The sequence below is a fragment of the Halichoeres trimaculatus genome, unplaced genomic scaffold (assembly GCF_033239565.1).
Source record: "Halichoeres trimaculatus isolate MK-OKI-2021-1 unplaced genomic scaffold, fHalTri1.1 fHalTri1_scaffold_6, whole genome shotgun sequence".
NCBI lineage: Eukaryota > Metazoa > Chordata > Actinopteri > Labriformes > Labridae > Halichoeres > Halichoeres trimaculatus.
The window spans coordinates 6,267,965-6,293,674 of record NW_027437184.1 but is presented as its reverse complement, the minus strand read 5'-3'; the positions used below and the strand labels follow the sequence as shown (position 1 = coordinate 6,293,674).

At 38.8% G+C, this 25,710-nt stretch overlaps 1 protein-coding gene across 2 annotated transcripts in view; it reads left to right on the top strand.

Moving 5' to 3' along the window:
• fstl4 (follistatin-like 4) overlaps positions 1–25,710 on the top strand; it is a 314,099-nt gene that overhangs the window by 189,049 nt on the left and 99,340 nt on the right. For both annotated transcript variants that reach the window (XM_074672211.1, XM_074672212.1), the window contains one exon: positions 22,431–22,621. In XM_074672211.1, coding sequence (XP_074528312.1) covers positions 22,431–22,621 — 191 coding nt within the window. The remainder of the gene's footprint in view (positions 1–22,430; positions 22,622–25,710) is intronic.

Here is a 25,710-nt window from a genome sequence, read left to right as displayed (position 1 = left end):
AACTATGTTTCCCTAATGTTCTCAAATTAGTCACAGCTACAAGCAGGAGGACTCTGGGGTACGCCGTGTTACACGGCGCTGTACTGTACATGTGACCGAGTGGCCTAAATCTGCTCCCCTGCTCCCCTCCTTTTTAATAACTCTTCAAGTTAATTATCACGCTTCTTTTATAGTTGCTTCAACTTTGAATTCAAAACACACGTGAGGTATGGACTTACCGCTCACACACCTTTTCTTCACACTCAGTCATTGTAATAAAGCAGGATGAGCCGTCAGTTGAACAGTATCCATTTGGAGCACGTCACTCATTCACTATCACACCAATTACCTCACCGCCTCCTCTATGAACACACTTGAAACAGGTCTCTTTCTTTGTGTCAAAGTGCTCATCATGTATTCTGTGAAGTGTATCAGGAAAACAGACTGAAGGAGGAGTTTCTTGAGAATTGCGTGACATGACATACTATGAATTAAATCAACACATGCAAGCGTACGGACAGGTCTTCCTGGATTTGCATGTGTTGAGTGACAGACTATAGCACAAGGGGAGGGATATTCAAGGATCCTGAGGGGCCAGGAAGCCCGTGGATATCTGAATCGTTGTAGATCCCAGGCTTTGAAACATGTCATCCTGGTTGACAAGCGGCAGACTGAAGGAGTAGCTCCTGCTCTTATGAAATTGTTATGGCGGAAAGGCTATGAATTCATGAAGAGAAAGGGTCAAAAAAGTAGAAACAAACAGAGAATTAAAGTCGTAATTTCTTTTAAGACTCTATTCTCTGAAGGGACACAGAGTTATAATGGGGTGTATGTTTTTAACAGCTCTGCCCCGAAGATAAATCTACCTGTTCCATGTTTGCACTGTGGTCATTTCTATAAATAGCCAGGAGATGCTCAGGTCTGAATAACCCACATCCATCCAGGTCACCTCATTTTTAATGGTAAATTACAACTTTGACAAAACACATTTCTTGTAGTTTTTCCCCTTTTGGTTTGAGGACTTTTCCCAGAGGCAGCAGATGTGTGTGACCCAAATAGCTCCACATAATGAACTGAGGAGGCGACATGAAAGAGGAAAAAGCCATATCAACAGAAGCCAGGCAGGGAATTCAGGTGAACATGTGTTATTTGTTTGTGTTTTGTTAATTTCTCCCTTCATTAGTTCTGTTCTCTGGTTAATGGCCTGCTCTGCCTCCGTTTCTACCTGCTGGCACAGAGAGGGACTCCAGTTGTAAACCTCTAATGAGTCAATATCAGTCCTTTGCTGCCAGTGTACCTGAGGGGAAACAATTTAGTGTGCTGTGCAGTCAGATGCACTCTGACTTCTCAAAGATTGATTCGCCGTTTCATTTATTCAACTTCTTTTTCTTCCTCTTTAAGGCTGAGGAACAATGTGGTAACAACAAGGCAGCAATCACTCACTGCACTTAATCACTCCAATAAGTAAAGATGGGTATCGAAAACCAGTTCCTGTTAAGATCCATTGACATCATTAACTTCCACATGACATACCACATGTTTAAATTAGTTTAGTTCAGTTGGTCTTTATTTTGTTCATGTTGGCATGAAAGTTTTATGTGCAAAATAAAAATAAAAAAATCTCAAACAAATGAATAGGAGCAGAAAGAAGAAAAAGTCTTACCATATCTGCCCCTTCACTCACAAGCCGTTAAATACATGATCAGTACAAAACAAAAGTAGTGTTGGCCAGCATGCCTTTTAACTTTGCATTAATGCTTTCTTACAGAAAGACAACAAGAAAATCAATCCACAACTTAAGAGCAATTTTCTAAAACAGGAAAAAAAAAACAATTAAACAATTCTTAATTATATATGTTAAGAATATATTTTGTGCTTTATTTTTTTATTTTTTTTTATTTTTTGTTTTATATCTATATATTTTTTTTATTTCTTTTATTTTTTATTTTATATTTTATATCTATATATTTTTTTTCTGTTTGATATCTATATATTTTTTTGTTTGTTTGTTTTCTGTTTTATATCTATATTTATTTTTTATTTTTTTTTATTTTTTTGATGACACTGAGTGATTAGGTTTCTTTAGAGTCCAAGTTATTCCACAAGTTGATACCTTTAGCTGTAATACTGCAATGCTTGAGTGTGGTTCTGAATCTTGGTTTCGCAAATATTTCAAATCCTTTTAAATAGTAACTGCTTTCTCTGTTGATGAATCAGCACTGGCCCACAACCACGTTAACCATGCTCGTCAGCCAGCTGCAGAATTTCCAAGACAATGGTGGAGAGATAGAAGCAATGAAAAGCTTAGGTTTACTTTACCAAAAAGATGCTGACAATGCAAAATGCAGTTTGTGCAACACCATTGTTGTGCCAGATCACACCAATAAAAATGAACCGGTTCATGTTTATAGTTGATTTTTGAAAATGTTAAACTTACTATATGATCCAAAAAGTGAACTTTTTTAGAGCAGTAGTTCATTACGCTCACATTACGGTTCACGAGTTATAAACTAAGTGAACATGTTTATTTTTACTAGGGATGGGCTACTACTGGTATTGGGTATTGGGTATCTAGCCGTACCGAAGGTATCGGTACTCGTGGTAAAATGAGCAGAGTGACGATTAAAGTAGTGTTAGAAGTCTCTCCCCCTCGATACTCAGGGCAAATAAATCTTATGTCAAGCAAGTCCTCCCCTCCAGTAGTTGCTGCTACTTGCTGCAGATTGAGTACTCCTACTGTTATTGGTCTGAAAAAAAGTGGTATCAAACATCCCTAATTTTCACCCATCCACACACACAACACTTTCCTATTCTGTTCCATATCTTCCCACTCACTCCTCAAAAAGCAGCTTACAAAAAATCTTTTACTTTCATGAATCATCTGGTCACTTCCTGACCTCTACCTCATATCTTCTTCTATGCTTTTTGTCCATGATGACAATCCTTTTCTGCACAGTAATTATCTTGTCTCCTAATTTTTTGGCTGTACAATGATTATTTAGTTTTAGTTGTCTTCCACTTGATAATGATTATTCAGTAACTTCTTTCCTTTTAATTTTTCTATTTTATTCTATTGTTTTTTCCTTTTACTATTTTGGTTAATGTGTCCTAAATAAACTAAACTAAACGCTGTTTAGCTGTAATATCAGGCAAGGGTGGCAACACCATCAACATGCTGAAACATTTGTTGACACCGCATTAAATACCAAGAGTGTCAAGTTATATATATTTATTTATGAACTCAATAAAATGTTATTGACACAGAAAATCTGGAAAGTTTCTTTTTGTGCAGAGAAAATTCACAGAATCGATAAGGGAATCAATACCCATCCTTACCAATAAGACTTAGATATGTGAAGATTTCAGATTTTTATCCTTTGAGAAGATGTTTTTTCTGCTTCCCAAAAAAGCCAAATTTGTTTATTGTACTGATAGTTCTTCAGTCACAGCAGAGATCACACAGCAGCAGTTTATTATCCTAATTTCTGTAACGTGTTAAAAGTGAGTGTGTCCTCTCTCCTGCTTGAAGTGTTTGACTTTTTCAGTATTTCAAAAAGCTTCACAAGCTGTTGCTCACAGCATCCCGGCTCTTTGAGCCTCATAATGTTATCAAAGTTATTTTCTAGAAGCCATGCCGTGCTTAACAGGATTAGATTTATTTTTTCAAAGACAGGATTGTAAAAGCAGACCTCGCTTTGAAACTGGTTAAAAACTTGAAACATTCACTCCTCGGTTAAAGACGCCATCAGTTGTCTCCTGTGACCTCATGGTACATTAAAAACTGGAACAAGAGGACGCAGAATCTTAACCTTTTGTACCAACAAGCAAATGACTGCGCTGTAATTATTGGGAGGGAAATAAATGGCCACATTATGATCTGATTGCGTTGTCTCTCATTAGCTCAGGGGGAAACATACTCATTATAATTGCAGGTTGTCATCACAGTTGAAATTAGCTCCCTATGTTTTCTTCATCTGGTGATAATGAAAGCACTGTTGCTTTTTTTGTGTGATTGCAAAGACGCAAATATTGGCGACCAATTCATCTTGCCTCTTGGGAAAACAGCACCGAGTAAATTAATTTCCCTGTTATTAAGTTGGCTTACACAGAGAATGATGGGTAAAACAATTACAGTTTGGTCAAATTTAAGTGAAGTCACAAGTAAATCAGCCTAATTTGGTTTAATCGTGTTTTTCATTGTTATTCTAAAAGCTCAAAGTGTAAATAAAATACATCTCTTTCCAAAATCAATTAATCATGCAGTCTTTTTTATATGACACCAGGTCTGAATTCTCCGCCATCACATACACGCTCATACACTGAAAGCACTTCAAAGCAGCAGCAAAGTATGAGTTTCCCGACTTTGACAAAGCCTCTCTGAGAAGTTGAACTCTGCTGAACCAGAAGTATGAGTTTTTGTGTCGTAACGTAGGTGTTGAACTTGTAACATTTATGCAAAAGAAAGGGGAGGAAGGAAAAAAATAGCACAGTCTGTCAAAGACACTCCCACACAAAACACTTCAGCCTTTGCCACTGAAGCAAAGATGTGACCCGTGATGAAAAAATGAGAAAAAAAAAAAACGAAGAAAAACTGAAGAGTCTTCTGAAGGATGTACGTTCAGAGACAGAATACAGATGAAAGATAAAACTCTTTGATAAAAGAGATCCCTCTCTGACAAGAGGAGAGAATGAAAGCCTTGTTCTGAGTGTACATCCTTGTCTTCCTCTTGTTCTTCTTCTCTTGTTTTTTAAGTGTCTGTACTCTGAAGCATATGCGAGGAAAAAACTTGAACTATATGAAAGTAAAAGGACAGCGTACCTTTTCATTACTGCTCCCTTCGTAATCTTCTTTTGAAGAGTGCTGCAACTTTTTGGTCCTCATTTATTCTCAGGTTTCTATGGAGGTGGTGCATTTTATTCAGTTTTATCTCAATGCGTCACTTGCTCACCTCCATGCAATGTGTGGTTATATCTTACCGTGGCTTTTTGTGTTTGAGGGAGTTTATTTCAGTTTTATTTTTATTCCTCATTAAAATCTTTAGAATCAAGAATTCATGCAAAACTTTCACAAGTTGGTCATTAATCCCACATAAATCAATACTTCAACTTTTATATGTATAACACATTTAGATCTCTTATAAAGGAATTGCAATTCAAAGTGTTCACATTGATTAAAAGCACTAACGATCCTAGGTTGCCAAGATACTGAAATGAATAAAATAAATTGATATTAAAAGATTAAAAAGTAAAGAACATTAAAATCATAAAGTAATAACAACCCTACATAAAATCCAGACTGAAAAAATAAGTTTTTAGTTTCTGTCTGTCAATGTTTGTAACAGAGACAGGGACTCGAGTTTGCAACTCTTACTCAAGTTGCGCATACGGACTCTTCAGACTGGACTCTGACTTGTAAACAATAATTATGTTTTCTTTTTTGGTGTATCAAGATTAAGGAAACTCTGACGAGCTTAATGTGAGTCTTTCCCTTTTTTATGGTAACCATGGTAACCACTTGATGCATATGGTGTGTGCCTTGTAGCATCACAGGTTATTACTTGTTATCATCGGGTTATGACAATGGCGACTGGCGGCGGACCTGCAGCTGCTGCTTTACTATTCATCATTACATTTGGTTAAAAACTCCAACAAAAGGAGTACTGGCTGTAAAGTATCCAGTATCTTTGATCCAGGATCTGGATCAAAGATACTGGATCCACATCATCTAACTGCTGAGCCTGCACAATAGCGGGCAAGATGTAGTGTAACTATGTTCAGGTTAGAAGAATACAGGTTCCTTTAAAGGAATGCATTCATTGTGTGTGGAAAGTGTCTGTTTAAAGTGATCATATAACAAACAACTAATCTGTACTGATGCTGTATGGTCATAGATATGAGTGATAATAATACAGTAAGTGCTGTGAATAGTTTTCATAGATAAAGCTGTGCAGTATTTGTAGTAGGCTGGACAACAGCAGATGACAAAAGCTCATAAGAATTATTTTTTTGAGACTAAAGACTTGGCCAGCTCTTATCCCACGAAGACTTGAAACCTGACTTAGGCCGCGTTTCTACCAAGCAGTCCGGTTCGGTTCGTCCTGGTACTGCGCGCATTTTACAGCGTTTCCACTGACATATCCTGAGACAGATCCCCATATAACTGAGACGAGCCGTCCCACTTTTTGGGACCCTTTCGTATGGGTGCCAGACTAAACCAATCCGCTCTCGGAAGGTGGACCTACAACAGTGCAGACCATTGATTGCTCGAAAGAATCGTCACTTACCCCGACAGCAGCTGTATTTCTTCTAGCAGCACACAGACTTCTCTGAAACGATGCTTGATTGCACTTTGTATCAAAGCACCACATGGAAATCACAGAGAATGAAATGCTGCATGTCTCCCATCGTTGCTCTTTGATTACTATGTTGCGTTTTTCTTCTTCATTGGATTTATTAGTGGGGTACACTATGTCGCACTGCTTCGGTGCCACACTATATGCGGCTGTTGGCATCCGGCTTATACATCGCCTACCACGAGGGGGAATGGTTGGCTGTCAAACAAGACCAAGCTTAACCTTGCCAACCTGTTCTAAACCGTACTAGTCTGAACTGGACTGCTTGGTGGAAACAAAGCTCTAGACTCGTGACCAAAGACTTGGAACTTTGCTTGGACTTGCAAAAAACCTCTGGTTTGTAGCTCCCGTCAGATCCACCAGCAAGCTCTTCCATGGTCTTGAAGCATAGTGGCTGAAAGCAGCATGAACAAAAGTTTTTAGTTCTTCCCAGTGGATCAGCCTAAAGAGAAGAGCGGAAAGATCTGTGAGCCCTTCCTGGTTCATTAACCAAAGCATCTCAGAGATGTAGTCTGGTACCGGGCCATGTGGTGCTTTAAAACCCAGTAAAATAATTTTCAAATCAATTACAAAGCTGACAGACAGCCACGTTTTAAAATAGGCCTGATGCTGTGCTCTCCTCCTGGTCTTTGTACAGACTCTTGTCGCCGTATTTTGAACTACTTACAGCTGATAAACAGTATTCCTAAGAAGACATAAAGAAGAGCATTACAGTAGTCTATTAAAGCATGATTTAGCCTCTCTGTTCTGCTCAAAGAGAAACGGCCTCACCTTGGAAATGTTCTTTAGATGATAAAATGCTTTTTTGTGCGTTTTTGTGGTTTGCAGTTAAAATCTGAATCTATGAAGCACCAAGGTTTCTTGCCTCATGGTTTGGGTCAAGTCCAAGTAGTAGTGTGAAGGCCAGTTTTTCTCTCTGAGCCTTCGAATCAATGATAAGTACTTCTGTTTTGTCCTGGTTGTGCTTTATTTATTTATTTATTTTTTTTTACTTCTGGTGCACTATGTGACACTCTTGTCTTTTCATACAGCTACTGTCCTCTTAGATTCCTGATGACTTCTTTGTACCACAGACGTACAGGTGTAATTAAACCCCAGTAATCCTAAGTTTGCCTCTGTCCAATCAAATCCTGACTGCTGTTATCTTGATGAACGTTGTTCCAAAAAAAGGAGATAACTTAGTGAATTTGTCTCTCCAATCTGCAATTACAGCGTTCGATTAGATAAGTGTGATTAGAGCTGCAATCACACACATCTAAAAGCCCTCAGTCACACTGCTAGGGTCAGACTATTAAACTTCTGTGAAGCTTTCATTAAAAGCACATAAATAAAATGCCAAAAGTTTTAACTCCTTCTTTAAAACAGAAGCACAAATATTAAAGAAATACTCTCACAGAATATTCAAAGCTTTACCTCGGTGACAGATCATCAATTCGTTCCCTGTCTCTGAAACTTTCCCTCACAAGGTCACTGCTGTATTTGGCTGAGCTAATGTTGATGTTAGCCCAGGGTTCTCCGTCGTCAGAGAGTTTCAGTTTGGCCACATACAGCCCCGGGCAGCCGTCTCCTCCAGCCTCCACATCCAGGCAATTTAAAAGCTGTATACTCAAGGGATAATGGGGCAGCAGCTTGCAGGCCTCAGCAGGGGCTCTGAGATTACTGTAACTCACACTGCAGGTGTGGGGGACAGAGGACCGTGGATGCTAAAAAATGTAATCAAAAGCTGAGCTTGTTCATGGTCTCAATCTATTAGTGTGAGCTGGGGATTGGTAATTATTTTCCTTTGCTAAATCTGGGTCACCGGGGTACAGGAGCAACTGTGTTTATATTCTGTCAGCAGCATTCAGAGCCTTGTTATTCTCTGTGCTGATATTGTTGACCCTTTGTTGACCAACTGCTAGTTTTTATTTACTCTTTAGGACCAACAATTCATCATGTAAGCCACTTGAGTCTACATTAATCAAGCATTTGTTGCCAATACAGCACAAATTACTCACATTAAAGGCTGATTGGTCTAGACCGCAATTTCAGAGAAACCATGCACTTGAAAAATGAAATTGAAATTATGACATGTGGTTTGGGTTTTTTGCTATCTTGAGGATACAGGAGGTGCCCGTCTCCTCACATTGTGTCACTGCTTTCAGTCTGAGGTCACTCTGAGGATGTCAAAAAATGAGAAAACACTCTGTCCTCTTCTTTCTCACTGTTAGCTTCCCCTCAGCCCTACGGAGGCCAAAGACTCAGCATTTTACAGCTCTGAGACTGACACTGAGCTCTCCATATGCTCCACTCTCTCTGATCACTGCAGAAACAGACGCACCAACAAAGTTAACGGCGTTCTTTTCTTGGAAATTATGCACAACACAAGATTCAGCCTGACGCTGTGGACGTGTCTTAAGATTTTGATAACTATTAATGTAGCCTGTGCATAAAATTGCACTTCTCTCTTGATTAAAAAGAAAGGAACAGACTGCTGCATCACGTGCTTTAGATCGTTCACAAAGAATCTTCTGTGTTTTACTGTCAGTATTTAAGCTTATAGATGCCAAAGTCTGTAAATGAAGATCCTCTCTGAAGAAACACCAACAGCTGAGGATTTATCTGCTTTAATATCTCGTTTTGTTATGTCAAGTTTGGTTGCTTTATTATCATAATAATAGTGAGTTGAGCTAAATGTAGCCACCTACTAGACTACAGTACAAACGTACAACGTTTCTTTGTTGTGATGTGTTAAACAACAGCGCTACATAACTGTTGATAAATACCTTAGCTCGTCACCTTGTATCTGGTAAAAATTGTCATGAGAAAAGAAAATTAGTCTTTAAAAACAAAATCCGATCTCCTTTCATTTTTCCATTTTTTGTACATGCATGCATTCTCTCAGAGCTTACATGCTTTAGACCAGGTGTCTGCAATCTACTAGAATCAACTGGAAAAGCACTCAGAGAGCGCAGACCTCCGCCAAACATATTGTGATTGTCACCAACATTTTAGTCCGACTTTAATGTTATACCCCCCTTCTGCAGACTGTCTGCTACAATTTGGTGTTAGTTGCAGGTTTGTACGATAATTTGTTCCTGACAGTGTTGAAAATTATAATGACCCAGTACATATTTCATATTCCTGATCTTAGTATCTAGATTGTACTTTAACATCTGTCAGAAATTATGGTGACCTTGTCTTGTATTGTTTTGCAATCCGACTATTTATGGTGGAGTTATGTACACATATGGTGAAAACAGCCCTATCTCACAATGATAAAGAATCCTTTAAAAAAGTCCACAAACAAGAAGTTTTTTAAATTATGCATTTCTATATGTGATGTGATAGTTTATTACTTTTAAGATCACAACGCTGATATGGTCTACTCACACTGCTTAAAGACTGAAGTTACATTTCCCCCCTGACACCAACCTTTAGGCTTGGTCGCTGTCATACAGTCCTCCAGAGACTACTTTTACAGTCAGTTCTTCTTGTGTGTTTTTATCAAGTTCATCTTGGAAAACACAGCCTCGCAGGTGAAGGTTAAACCAAACATGGTGAGCTGTGTTTTCTTTTTTATTTCCCAGAGCGCTTTATTAATAAAGTTGTCTTGAATTGAGTTGAGGCAAAATATCTCTGTCACTCCAGTGGTATAGGTGTTAGAAGCCTGACTCATGAAGGCTAAAAAATGCATTCAGTTTTGTAATGAAATTAGGGCTGTCACTTTACCGTGTTAATTAAAGTAATTAATTAAACAGCAAGTTAATGCGTTGTAGAAATAAACACTATTTACTCATTAGCTGCCGGCCATTTTTAGAGGATCTTGAACGATCTTTCAGGACCCAAATAATATTGTTTTCTCTGACTATGTAAACACCAAAACTATCTCAGAAGAGTGGACTCTCTTCTTTTATGTCTCTTCCTATTTTTGATCCAAAAAACAGACAAAACAGATTTTTTTTTTTTCCAGTTCGTTTCGGTGCTCCTTCCTTTGATCCTCTCCATGATCTCCATCATTGTCTTTTCTCACGATGGTGCCGCTCTTTCTCTCTGAACTACTGCGACACATCCTCAGTTGGAGTGTGAGCTGCCTGAACTTTTCTGACTTGCAGTGCCTCGCTATGTCTCTGTCATCTCACATCTTCTCCTCATATCCATGCTGAGCTCTCATCCAAAGAGCACACCACTCTCACCCACATGAAGGGCATGATTTTTTGAAAAACATAATTTAATTCTATAGACACAGTAACGGTTGTAATTGGTTCTTCATTTGGGGACCTTGAGCAGTTAATATAAAAATGTGATTAATTAGATTAATTAATTACAAATCCTGTAATTAATTAGATTATTGTTTTTAATCGCCTGACAGCACTAAATGAAATACAAAAAATTGTATCAATAAAAATCAAATAATAATGATTTTATGCCAAAATTTGATTTTTATTTAAATTCATTTGAGGGTCCAGCTCCTAAAGTGACTGTCTGCTAAAATTCTGGCCCCTTGATGAATATAGTTGTTGTGTGTGCCTGTGTGATAAATGTTAAACAAAGACAGATATAAAGTTGAACACTACTGTTAAGTTAGAACTATGCAGGTGCAGGCATGAGTTGTGTTTTTGTAGTTACAAGCACAGATGCTAATACTTGGACACTGAATACGTTGTATATAAACTGAAGCGCCAATGTTTCAATCCTAATGATTCAGCTCTTTGCTGCCTGCTGCTTTAAAACAAGCTCTCTCAGCTCCTTCTGTCTCTGCCTCTGTCACCTCTTAAAGAGGCCACTATCATTGTGAGCAATAAACAACACTTGGTGTGAAGCCTCACTTATGAGCTGCAGCACATCCAGTCGAAAAAGATGAGACCAGCGAGAAAGAAAATCTGCCGCATGTATGAAAACACCTCAGCTGAAATAATCGATGAAATACTTTAAACTGAACAGCTCATTCAACACAGTCTCAGTGTACTTGAGACGCAACAATTAATTACAAGTGATTTGGAAAAACGACTTACTTTCAGGCATCATTAAAGAAAAAAAGGAGCTGTACCTGCTGTGAAATTCACCTGCAGTGTGATGAAGAGCCACCAACATCTTGATCGTAAGAGGAATAACAAGGGTGTAAACACAAAATGTGGGATTTTCCACAACACAAACCCACAAACACCAGCAGCAGCCTCGTTTATAATCAGCATTTATTCATAGCGCTAACTGGCTAACAGAGCGGTCTCTGCAGCCTGTGCAGTTACTAAACCCTGCATGTTCCTGTAAGTTATACTCCTCCGCTGACTGATGGGAGTCAGTGTGAGAGTGAGTATGTTCCAGGAAAAGAGGGTCTGATTCAGTAAGCGAGAGGAGCAGATATAGGGCTGATGCGTATACTGCTGATGTGCAGTTTGAGAAAGGCGAGCAGACAGACAGGCGAGCGCTGAGTGAATGCTACTGGACGATTTCTCCTTCACTGCTCTGCCAATAACTTCGGTGTTGCATCGGGTTTCTCATTTAGTCAGTGCCAAGCTGCACAGACTCTGATAAGGCTTCCTCCTGAGCTCATAGCTGCTGAATGTATGGGGAGGAAAACTAGCACACAGCTCCCCCGTGCTCAGGAGATCTGGAGGTGTCATTTTAAATCAGTTTATAAGCTGAGTCACTTAAAAACAATTTAACAATCTGAAATTATTTCCAACACAGGATCCCAAGAATGGTGCAGGATGGGTTAATAACTCAGAAAGCATTGATGATCATGTTGAATCCATCATCCTGAAAGGGCTGTTTCCTATCAGCTGGCCTCTCCATACTCGATCATACTCAGTAAGGTGTCTTTAAAGTGACGGCTCGTGCGCTGCAGCGACTGTTGACCAAAGATGCTGTGAATGCCTTCCATCCCCCACCAGCCTCCTCTTGCTGTTCTTTGTAGATGGATGCTGTGCAAGCTGTTTCTAAATAATGGTTTGTTAGTGCCGGGCTATCATATTTATGGAAATATATGTCTGCAGGGCTGTTTTATTGCTACGCCTACCTTGGATACATCCAGGGACTGTCTTTTTGTTGCTTTTTGTCAAATACAAATGAGTTTCTATACGTTCTCTTCAAGATCTCAGACTGGATTGTGGGTACAATTAAAGAAAAAATGATAAAAGACAGAATGAAATTGATCTCAAGGAAACTAATAAAGCCAGATTAATCTTTCCAACAATTGAATATGATAATATCTATGCTAGGGCTGTTAATCGATTAAAATATTTACCGCTTTTAATTGTAAGATTCATCATAGTCACTTGGCGATTAATCTCATATTGATCGCAAATTTTTTTATCTTTTCCAAATCTACTTTGAGGGGATAATTGTCAAGATTTTAAACTTAACAGCTTGTTTTTTAGGCAGCTTAACACAAAGTGATAGATCTCATGCATCACAACAACAGCATTGTCCAACAAGTACTTTTGGTTGGTAAAAAAAAAAAGATCACTTCATGCACAAGCACAGGGAGAGTGGGTATAATCCATGATGTATGATTGCCACAAGCGCACCTCTTGATAACCATTTTAAGTAATAGCGGGATGTCAGAGGGCTGTGTCGAACCAAAATAACGTAACATCAGTCAAAAAGTCCTGAAAGTTGCAGCAGACGCATTCCAAATGCATGCGAGAAATTTGAGTTAGCGCATTATTATCCCGTCTTCTTCGACAGCTGTAATCTACACATCACATGCATAACCAATGTATAAATGTGAGATTGTTGCAAAGAAATAACTTCATATATCAAGCCTGGAAGTACTTCCAAGTTAAAAAGAAATACAATGTAATTTGATATTTTAAATACACAGTTGTCATCTTTGATTTATTGTTCAATTATCTTTATGATGCGTTTTATGGACTAGCAACAATTTTTCTTACTAACCCTTTAAAGTGATACCCTGGGATGGAACAAGTTGGGTCCTATCACAAGGTTTAGGGCATCGTGTCGTAAAACGGCAATACCTCCGCTGCAGAGCCACAGCTGGCTACGAGGCGCTTGCCGCTTAGTGTATCAGTCCACGCGCGCGGCGTGCCAGATATAAACAAACGCAGGTAGTCTGCCAGGACGAAGAGACACGATGAGACCTAGAGCCTTATATAGCTGTGTTTTTGTGTGAAAGTAACGCGCTGAAAATTCTCTGAATAAAGCGTGAATGCAGACCGATATCAGATTTTTTCGGTGGGAGTCCGTTTATTTGTGTTTTTGGTCAAGTAAAATATGGCCCCGTCTGAGTGCAGAGGAAACCAGCAGAGGAGCAGGGAGAGGGTGTTTGGTGCGAGCGCCCTGGGCTTCTGCTGCACAAAATCACTGCTGTAGGGGTAATTTCTGCCCTAAACCTTGTGATAGGACCCAACTTGTTCCATCCTGGAGTATCACTTTAAATGTATCTCCAATAATGTCTATAATTGATTTGATTGTTATTGCTGCAAACCCCAAATTTTAGTCAACTGTATTACACACCTACTTTAAATTCACATAAAATATCAAGAGGTTGATAATTTCTATGTTGTAATGACGGACAATCCTCAAACAAGTCATAATACACCAGACGTGTCTCCAGTCTGGCTCCACTCTGTTGCTTGTTTTCTGGGTTTGTCAACTCACACAGGCTGCTTGTTCCACCGGCAGATAGCTGGAGTCATAGACTAAGGAGTTCCCATACTCCCCACTCCATTGGTGAGTCTCTCTTTGTTCATGCTGGGCTGTAAAACCTTAAGGTTTGTTTTAATTTGAAAGTCCCTGGGCATTTTTAAGACTTCCTGTCCCACCCAATCTGTTTTTTGTATATCGATGCGCCACAGTTCAGGCATCTGGCAAATTTATGTGGCTTGGGTATCTGCTGCGACCTGTTGGAGCAGAGATGCAGCAAGATTGCAACAGATCAGATCCGGTGTGAGTTAAAAATTGACTGGAATAGAAATATACATATACAATATGATTTTGCACCAAGACGTAACGTGAAAAGGGCACTGACCTATGATCTTTTTTTTGTAATTTATATGCATATACTCAATCTTTTTCTGAAGTTCCACCAAAGAGACCAGGAATCTATAAAACCAAAGGTTATCAGATTCAGAATTATATTGGTTTTCAAAGACAAAAAAACTAAGAAAGCTAGCAGATGCACATAAGACTTTGGGTGCACTGATGGCTGACAGCTTGAACATCTTACATCTTCAATGAGTGAACAAACATTTTTAAATGTAAGCAGCATCACATGCTGGTGCAACTCTCACACCTGTTTTTTTTTTTTTTTGCTCAGCTAGTTGCTTTGGTGCCTTGCCACACTTACCAAAACATGAGGTCGTAGTGTCCTCGGCAACACATAAACAAGCTACTCTGTGAAAATGGAGAGTTAAGATGAGAACTGGTTAGACAATCCCTCTGCTGCTGTGAAATGCAACAAAATAACAAAATAAGTGATGTTTGTCACTTAGCTATGTAGCCATGCTAACAACAGAGTGACAAAACATCCCAAAGGCTACTCTCTGTGCAAGGCGATCATATATCACCGAAGGCTGTTTGTTTAATCCAGCCAAAAATAGATGAAAGTGCAAAAAAATGTGGAACCAGGGACACAGTTAGCTGAGTTTTTGTACTGGAGAAAATCTTGTAAATCTAAAAAAGAAATCACACTGCTCAAGTTACAAGAGCTGTGTAACCACAAGCCATGAAAATCTGTTTATACAGTTCTGTAAAATGACTCCTGGTTTTATAAAATCATCACCGATGTAAAGTGATGATTATTAAAGTAGAGAAAGTCAGGGTACTTAGTGTTTGGAGTCACAGCAGTCACAGAAAAAGTGCTGCAGCAGCTCCGGAGCTCACAGTAAGCCGATTTAAAGAGCTGCCAACAGCGATTATGCAACACGGGGCTCTCCTGTAACTTGTGTCGCCCTTCCAAGATTTGCTCGGCTCTCTCAGACCTTTCTGCCCTCAGGAGCAAAGAGTGTCCATCATATTCATAATTATCTGGAAGGTAGGTCCATCACTGCTGCATATTAGCAGCACAGAGACGCCATGGCAGTAAATAATCCCATCATTCCAGCCAGAGGAGGTCAGGCAGACATAAATTTAACACAGAGCACTTTTACATCCTGGAGGGCATTGTGGGGAGGTTTTATCCTCTGAAGGATTGATGTCTTGGATTTCCCTCTCCCTCTCTCTGCTGCTGCTTTTTTTTTTCCACTGAGATTTCATCCAAGAAGCACAGGACCAAGTTTTACTTTCTTTGATTCATACACATCTGAATTGCTGTCGATGTACGGCTGCTTTGTACCTTTTGAAGCTCTGCGCTGGATTTCTGAACAAATTGTTCCAGCAGCAACACTTGACAGCAGACCAGCAACAATCAGGTTTTGGTGCCTCACAAGCACACAGTCATGCTTTGTTATCAAGGGAGGACTTTTGGTTGGGTCAGACCAGGGCACATTTCCAGGATGGTTGCACCACTGCACACAGAATTTACTCTATTTTTCTAGAGTTTTAAAAAATACAACCCAAGCTTCTTTTTTTTTCATAACAGCTTGTGTTGTTTTATTCCAAAAATCACATTTAATCAGTGTTGTTTTCAATATTCTGCTGATGATGATAAAATCCTACAGTCTACCACGTTTGTACCAAAGTGTGAAGTAAAAGAAGAATTTTTTGTTTTTTTGGCAGTGCTCGCTCCAGATTAACTGGCTGGGTTATTCTTCATGTTTTGGTTGAATTAGATGGTTTTAGTGCCTTTGCTGCAGATTTTTTTCATAGTTCACCTGTATACTTGTACCAAATGCAGATTATTTTCCTTCCATACCTCAGGATGTATCCTCTCTAATAGCTGGCTGTCCAAAAAAGTTTATTTCCTGTTCAGATTTTGTACAACAAAAGAAAAAAGAACCTGAAAAAGGAAGAGATATGGAGAAAATGCAAACTGTTTTGTGTTTTTGCATCTCTAATGGTAATTGTTAGCAAACTTTAAGGGTTTGTATTGTGTCTGGGAAGCATCGGGTACATCTTTATTAAAAAGGCTTTCATTGACATTACATTTCTGCCTCTCAGACCCATGATAAATCATTTTTTTAAAACTTTGACCAATTAACAACATATAAGGGCACTGCCCACTTCATCTTTTGGTGAAATCACGTTACACCCATTTTTGTGGAAAGAAAATTATGTATTTAAGTACCATAACACCAATAACAAACAGCTAATAGAGAACTCATAACACAAATAATCAAACTTCCCATTCAAAGACCAAGTTTAGTTACTATACTTATTAGGTCTTATTTATCCCAAATTTGCAGCTAAGAAAATCATAAAAAAACAAGACCATTTTATCAAGAAAAAATCTTGAGGTCATCATTTATGCTTTTATTTCTACTTGTTTGGACTATGTAAACTCTCTGTACATGTGTTTAAACCAACACAGTGTGCAGAGGTTACAGCTGGTCCAAAATGCAGCAGCACGACTCCTCACAGGAACCAAGAAGAGAGAGAATATAACTCTAATTTTAGCTTCTCTTCACTGGCTCATCATAATTCTTAGAATTGATTTTAAGATTTAATTGTTGATTTTTTTAGCTAGCTTTGGACTTGCCCCTAAGTACATTTCTGATCTCCTCAGTCCATATGTGCCCGGTCTTAACCTGAGGTCCTCATCCAAGGCTCTGCTTGTTGTCCCCAAAGTCAGGGCTGAGGACCAAAGGTGACCTTTGACCCTTTCTGTCAGAGCTCCCATCCTGTGGAACAACCTGCCTGATGAGACTCTTTTTGTCTTTTAAATCTCTTTTCAAGACACATTATTGATGCTCTTTTATTGGAGATTCTAGCTTAGTGTGTTTTAATAATTGAAATGCTGCATTTATTTTATTTTACCTATTTTTACTTTTTTTTCCCCGCTTCACAGTAAATGGACAGGATCTTAAAGTCTTATCTTTTGTTTTTTTCAATCTGTTTTAATTTTTTTTTAATTGTTTTTATTTTTTCTGATGTTTTCTTTTCCTTTATTTAGTGGTGGTTTTTAGCCTTTTATATGATACATTTTCTTTAGTTTCTCACAGTTCTTTTTTTACTTCTCTTTTATTTCTTCTTCTATTTCTTCTCTTTTTTTCTTTTCTTTTTTTATTTCTTAGATACAGTTACACTTACACTATAACATTTCTTTAGAAAAGTGCTATATGAATAAAGTTTATTTTTATTATTATTAGTTTGATTATTATTAGTAGCAGTTTTCTTATTATTTTTATTTTTATTATTATTATTATTATTATTAATATTATTATTATTGTTATTATTATTTTATTTTTTTATTGTCGTTGTTGTTGTTGTTGTTGTTGTTGTTGTTGTTGTTATTACAAACTCCAGTACAGAATATGAATTATGCGCAATATCATTACAAAAAAAAAAAAAAACTAAATAAACAAACAAACAAATATAAAACATGCTTTCACATGAAATGTAAAATAAAAAAAAAACATAGTATTTAATCAAAGTCTGCCTTTGCTTTTTGGAAGGATTGCAACATTTTTGATCTATGTTGATGAATACAACACAGAGGTGACTTTGACATACTTGGCTGCACACTCACACGCGTCCTTACCTCACCCTTTTTTCAATTTTGAGAGATTTTCCGTACTTTGTCCTCTCATGACATTTTGTTCCCTCATTCAACTCATTTCCCTTCAACAGGACAGGAGAGTTTTTCTCAGCTTTCTGCTCCTTCTGTTTGTTTTCCCCTGCCTGACATTTATAGAGCGCGAGCTCCGAGGATGCTCTGAGCGAGTGCAGAGAAGCTGCGTCTCCGGGACATTGAGCGTCCGTGGCGCGAGCAGCTTCGGATCACTCACTTAAGCAGCTAACATTTCAAACGGGCAATAAAGGGAGTCCCAGTCCCTCTAGAACAATAAAACAGTGTTAGAGTCAGGGGTGGATGCACTGTAATAAGGACAGATATTTCTCTGCCACCCCTGCAGCTGCTGCGCTCAGCAGAACTGGAATCAAAGGACATTCACTCCACAAAGAAAGGCAGCATGATTCACTGTGCGTCAGGCTGAAGCTCTAACTCCCACCACGGTCTGAGGATGGAAGATGCACCTGGAGAGATAAGGAGGTCGGGAGGGCATCAGAGTAATTTATGGCCTTAATCAAAATCTGTAACTCTGGCAGGAAGTGTTTCCTGTTCAACAAGTTTTTAAAGAACTTAAAATGTGCTGTCCTCTCCTTCCTCTTACTGCATATCTTCTCATAATAGTTTCCCCTATCGATGGATTCTTGTGGGAGCAGCAGCGAGTCCGAGCAAAGAGAGTTGTTCTCTGCATATGACAAGATGTAAATCAGCATGGGGTTAATTTGTTTCTGTCCTTCCTGAGCAGGAGCAGAGATGACAGTTAGGTGATGATCCCTCATGTCGGATCCTGCTCACGCCTCATTCCCCCTCGCAGGAATAACATTGAACAGGGATTCTGCCAAGACCTTGACTTAACTGTCGGCTTCAGAAGTGTGTGCTCCGTCTCTGCTGTGTGGGTGTGTGGGTGTGGAGGGTTTGGGTGTCATTGGATGTTTCTTTGGCTTCGGTTTTGCTCATGGAACGGGTTATGAGAAAAATCCAAACTGTTCGGTTTCCCTCACTTGGTTCAGGGCCTGTGTGCTTCGTTTGGTCCATGTTTTTCTTTTTCTTTATTTTACTACTCAGTTTGAAGCCAGCATGTAGCCCCAGTATGTGCAAATCGAGGCAAAGGAGTTCAGCAGGACACTTTGTGGGGAAGCACTTTAGATTCAGTGTGAGCTCTGGTGACGGCGATAAGAAAGTGGAGGATAAAACCACGACTGAGTGTTGCCAACTTAGAGACTTAGTCCCTACATTAACTGACTTTTCAGACTCCACTGGTGATTTTTTTAAAGACCACAACTCTTGCGGCTTTTCTGGAGTTTGGAGAATCTGAGGTTAAAGTGTTTTGATCTCCTCAATGGTCAGCGTGTGTGAGCCCCTCCCCTTTCCAAAACACAGACAGTCCTCCTCACTCACAGCAGATGAAATCACACAAGTGTGTGTCTCATTATGGTCACTTCTGCCAGTCCCCAGCCCAGATAAAGGAGGAGGGTTGATATTTAGACATAAAAAACAAGAATGGACAGAAGAAAGTTCATTTGTAGTTGTAAACATATGTATAAGGTTGTGTTTTACCTACTTACTGTCTCTCAAACGTTCTTTCTCTCTCCCACAGAGTCCATGACAATTACATTCAAAGGGATTTTTATGAAAATTAAACAGCAGCTTCATTTAGTGGCCTTTAGTGACTTCTGAGACAGCCAACAGTGACTTTCCAAACTGAAGAGTTGGCATTTTGATACCAAGGGGCATCATCATTGAGAATCCGCTTGAGGCTGGCTCCAGAAAGACCGACAGTCACGCACACACCCAACCATAAAAATGGACTTTTAAGGCATTAAAGGTCCCATATTCTGCTCCTTTTCTGCAGTTTAATATGGATCATTGATGTCTTCATGAAATGGTAGTAACATGTTTTGGTCCAAAAAGCCAATAAATCAAGCACAGCAGCATTGTTTCCAGGCTCTCATAGCCCCTCTGTTCAGAACGCTCTGATTTAGTGGGCGTGGCCTTCATATGTAAATGAGCCACCACTGATACCGCCCCGCTCTTCCACGCCACTGAGAGCGGCGGCAGAAAACAGTGAAGCTTGTTTACCGTAACATTACAGGCTAAAACAACAGGCTAACCGCAGCTAAAGTTAACATCCTGAAGCTAACACAGAGACAGGGGGGACACTGAGGAAAAGCTCTTACATCTGCTCCACAGCACACAGCATTTAAAATACTCACATTTCCAGGGTCCCAGGTTTGTTGGTGGATGGTTGGTAATGCGCCTGGATTCAGGACCAGTCTATTCGCTAGCCCTCTGTTGTTTCCAAAGTTGGAAAAGCAGTCGGCCGTGAAGGGACTAGCACACACATGCACAGTTTTACTGAGTGTAGCTGGCACATTTCCCTCATAAATGAACTCTAGACTTGTCTTCTTCTGAGATGGGAAGCTTGTGTATGGAACTATGTGGCTGTTTACAGCCAAAAACAAAGCAGTGATGGCTCTTCAGGGGAGTGGGCGGGGAGAGGGTTCGGGGGTATCTGCTCCGGTGGACCAATCAGGTCAGACTTGCTCCTGATTGGTCAAAAAAGGAAATCGCTGACGTTGGCAAACCCCGTAAATTCCAAACAGCTCATTTAAGCTCAGGATTTTACATTCACAAGCACTACTAAGTACAGATTTTGTCTTTAAATATCACATTCTGTGGGCTGGGAGGAAAGCCAAAGACCCACAAATTTAACCAGAAGACTTAATAAAGTGATTTTTGCATAATATGGGACCTTTAAAAAACATATTTACAGCCTGTTTCAAAAAACAGCTTGGGTCTAAAACGCTGATTTCTCTACCAGCACACACTGTATGGTGGGTGAATTTTTTTCTATCTCTGCGGTTTAGTTGTTGGGATCGTTTGATTGTCCAATCAGAGGCACAGCTCACGTCACGTGACCGGCAGGTGCCCTGTAGCTGCTCGAAGAAAAACACACAGCCGGCGCCATTGCAAATGTGGCTTCATCCGCGGATTGGCTTCATTTCACGGTTTCAGGAACAGACATGTGATGTCATGGAGACTACGTCCATGTTTTATTCAGTCTATAGTTGAAACTTTCAGGTTTCTCATGACTATACATGACAGAATTGGTTAAAAAATAACCTGTTAATGGTGGATTATTAGGATATATGGTAAAATAAAGGTGTTAAAAATATAAATTTACAGAGAACCAAACCAAAGACGAACACAAAACCATCAAGAGGATTGCATTTAGCGATGACGCATATTTATAGATCTTCTCTTTTTTCGTCCATCCTCGTCTTCAGCTCTTTGGATGACATGAGCAGGAAGTTTTAAGGGTTGTCAAGAACTTCATCATGGGTCACCCTCAACTTTCCTGACCTGAGCGGACATTTTGCACACCAGGAAACCCTTTGTTTGCATTCAAACATATGCAAAAGGATCTTAAAATGTGCATCTTTAATCAGCACTTCAGCATAGAGTGCCTCAGCGGGAGGTTTTCACTGTCGGCTCTTACTTGGCCGATCCCTTGTTGACTTCTCTGCAGTGACAGTTTTGCTAACAACTGTAGATACTCTCCGACAGGACTCCCCACTGCTACAACTCTGAAACCAAAAAGACGCGCTGGCACTAAACATCGAGAGTGTTTCTCTCAGGATCATTGTGTCTTTTCGTTTTGCTTTCATTGGTTTGATGAGCGTGGAGTTATGATGAGATGAGGGGATAAGATCATTCCTGTGTACTCTCAGAGGGGGGGCTCAGCTCTGTTAAGATCCAAAGGGACGTCACCTAATGATTATTCATCAGGAGGTTTTTATGTGTTGTTCTGCCATCGCCATGTTTCTCCCGCCCTCCAGTTGGCGCTCCATGCTGTCATGAGGTTTTGGGGGGAAAAGCAAAAGCAGGGACAGAAGAGGAGAACATTAAAACCTGTCTGTCTCTCTTTGCGTCTGCCGCTCATTCACCAGCTCTCCATTTGTTTCCAGTCTGTCACAGCGTGAGACGGACGTGTTTCGCATAATTATTAATTTCAAGTGTGAAGAAAAAAATAACGCAGCGTGAGTGCTGCCCGTGATTAATTTGTGGTCTCTCATTTTCCCTGCACATCCTCATCAGGCGGAGGGGTGCGGAAAATCAGGGACTAGAGGACCAGTCTGTTTTGAAGCCGCTCTAATCCCAAAGCAAAGGAGGACAAGAAGCTCAGAGCATCTAAATGAGGATGTTTACCTTTTGTTTCATCCGGATTCAAGGATTACTTTTAATTAATCAGACCCCCTGCTGTTAAAAAGCTGCCTGACAAATTAAACAAACAGAAAAATAATGTTCTTTTTGAATGAGTAAATACTTAAGGACACACATTCACACACACACATCACCTCCTCCTCCTCCTTCTATGAAACACAAATGTGCATCAAATCCAATTTACAGCCACAATTCAAAGGCTCCGGTTTGTGTAATGGAGGTTAATCAAATGTCTGTCCTTTCTCTTCTCTTTGTTGCTCTTGTAGGGAACGCATGCACCATGTCAGAGTACAACAAGCTGAAGAGCATGCTGCTGGATATGCAGCCCAAAGTGCTGGAGACAGGAGAGCAGAGCCAGCAGAGGGACATGGAGGAGAAGAGGGCACTTGTGGACACAATGTTCAAATACCTGGATGTGGATCAGGATGGCCGGCTGGTCAGTGATGAGCTGGAGAAGGTTGGTATCAAGCTACGGGAGCTTTATGGAGACACTGAGGGCTGTAAACTATCCACTCTCGCAACAGATCCAATGAAAGAGGCATCTGTAGTGTTGGCGTAGCCTTCTCAAGACCACGGGTCCTCAACCTGCAGTTCTGGAGCCTCATGCGGCTCTTTGACTCCTTTGCAGTGGCACCCTGGAGCTTTAAAAAAAAATGTTTAGAATAGAGAATTTTTATTTTTCCCACAGAGAAAGCTGATTAAAGACATAAACACCCAAAAAAACATGCATTATCATTTTGTTGGACTCAATATTCATAAACTCTTGCAATGAAGCCTTTGAAATTTTTGCAAAATTTTCGGAATTTTGAATTTACTAGAAACTTTCGCAATTATTTAAAATCCCCAAAATTTAAATCAATTTTAAAAGATTTTTGAAATTGCTCAACATTTTGGGATTTTTTACAATTTATTTTTATTTTTTTTTATTTTTTTTTATTTGTTTGTTTTTACTTTTTAATTTCCAAAAACTTCTTTCAACTCTGGAAGATTCCTAAATTTCAAAATTAAGGGAAAAAATAAGATTTTTTTTCAAAAACCTGTTTTTTATGTTTGCTTGTTTTTTTTTTTTTTTTTTTTTTTTAATATTGAATTTACAAAAAAATGTTGTTGTTTTTTTAATCAATTTTCTAATAAAAGTTCTTGGAATTTTGGCAAAATTTATGAAGTTTTAGAATATTTCCTAAATTTTTGCAAATTCTTAAAAATTTGTGTCTTTCATGAACTTTTGCAATTTTTTAAAATTGAAAAACTTTTCTAAAATTTTCCTAAATATTTTTAATTTTTCATTGCACATTTCTGAAATTTAAGAAAATGTGCAATAATTAAAAAAGAAAATGTGTTTTTTGTTGTTTTTTCTGACAATTTTGAATTTTTTTTGAAAAACAAAAAAACAAGACATCATATGTACAATTTCATGAATCAAAAGAACTTCTTGTTTGCATAACTTTTTATTAGAATTTGACTATGCATAGAATTTTAAACATGTTAAAATCTTTATTGAGAAGATAGAATAGATTTTGTGGCTCCAGAATGACTTTAATCCAGGTGAGCTGAGGCAAAAATTGCTCCTATGAAAGTAAAGGTTGCAGACCCCTGCTCTTGAATTTCAATGTGAGTCTGTCCCTGCTCATATTTGGCATCAGTTCATTAGATTGTGTCTTCTTTGTGTGTCTCTCCACTGGAGTTATTACAGGGTGAGTGACATGTGGCTGGAACATTTAATCATCTGGTTTAACAATGAAAAATGTTTACCAAGGTTATCTCCCCTTGAGAGTCTGATGGGAAACAGTGGGGGGGACTTTATAAAAGATTGGCATTGGCATTTGCAGGGTGAGGAAATGAAATTATTGCAGGCATCATCTGGTATCAGGAAATGGGCATCAGAGATGAGTGTTAATTAGACTCCTCCCAAGCAATGCTGTGATGTCAGGGACTTTTGCCAGAAAGCAGTGACCATGTCCAAGTTGAGCTGCAGCGGGGAGAAAAACAATCAGATGCTTCTTCACAGTTTAAAGCCTAACATGTCTAATCTGCTGCTTCTCTTTCTTTCTTTGGATGTGGAGGAGAGTTCAAATATAAAAGCAAAGAAAAACAACGTAATGAGAAGCTGAAAATTAGTGAAACTAAATATAGCACAAAATGTAACGCTGGTTAATCTTTTTCTAAAGTGGCAACATGCTTTGTCCCCTCTAATGATGTAAAAAGATAGAGTAAGGTTTGGCCTACTTCTAGCAGAATGAATTCCCTTTTCTGGCAGAGCTGTACGAAAAGATCCAACAAAAAGATTTTGATCAATCACAGCTGGTAATTACTGATGCAGACATGTTCCTCGGAAATCTGTAGATAACAGGAATTTATAAACTCAGCTGCACAGAAAGGATGGTTTTAAGGATGAAAGATGAATTCCAGTCATCCATCCAAACTTTATCCAGTTGAGGATAAATCTTTTGTCACGTTTCTTAGAGGTCCTGTACACTGGGTTTGGAATGCATTACCCCAACGCCTAAATTCAGATCAGTGTCGCTGAACACATGGTCGTCATCTGCTGTGCCAAAAAAAAAAAAAAAAATATATATATATATATATATATATATATATATATATATATATATATATTTATATATATATATATATATATATATATATATGTATATTTTTTTCCTTTGGAGAGTCTAATCACTTCTTGGCTCTCCCTTCTAACATATTTTACTAACCCAGAAAAAAACGTCACAAGAACAGCAGCTATCAATCATCATCAAACGGGACATCAAACCCTGTTTTTAACCTCTTATAACTAATGAAAACAAAACTTTTCAGAAAATAAGAGGACTTGAACACAATGCAGCCCATCTTCATATCACCACAGCATATGGATGTGAGAAACATTTCTACGAAGTGTATTAATTTTTCAAAGTTTGACCACAGCCCATCTGGAAGGACTGGGGAGATGGAATTTCTGACCTATGCTGCAGCCAGCCACCAGGGGGAGCATTTTTTGTGGCGACCACTATGAGCAGTGAAGACTATAGCTGTGTCCTAATTAAGGGTGAATTTGAACCGCGGTGCATCAAAGGCTGTCCCATTTCAGAGGCTCCTCCAAAATGCGGCTCATGCGGATGACAAATCTGGCCTCTTTTTGGGGTGCTAGGAAGGATGGATTCAGAAAAAAAAAAAATGTTTTGTTTCAGTTTTTTTTTTGGTTGTTTGTTTTTTTTTTTTTTTTTTTGTTTTTTACTTTTCTCTTTTGGCTTGTTTTTTTTTTTTTTTTTTTTTTTTTTTTTTTTTTTACAGGAAATTCAAAAAATACATTCAACCAATTCAGTACTCTAGGAAAAAAGCAATCAAAACTATTACAGTTTCCTTTTCTTTTTTTTTTTTTATATGATCTAACATCCCCCTAGCGCTTGTTCAGATGTTGAAAATGAACATTGTTGCTAAACTCTTACACGTACAACGTGGTTCTGTACTTTATCTTAAAAAAAAATTAAAAATACTAAAAATATAGTAAAAAAATTAAAAAACAATAATAAAATAGTAGTAAAAACA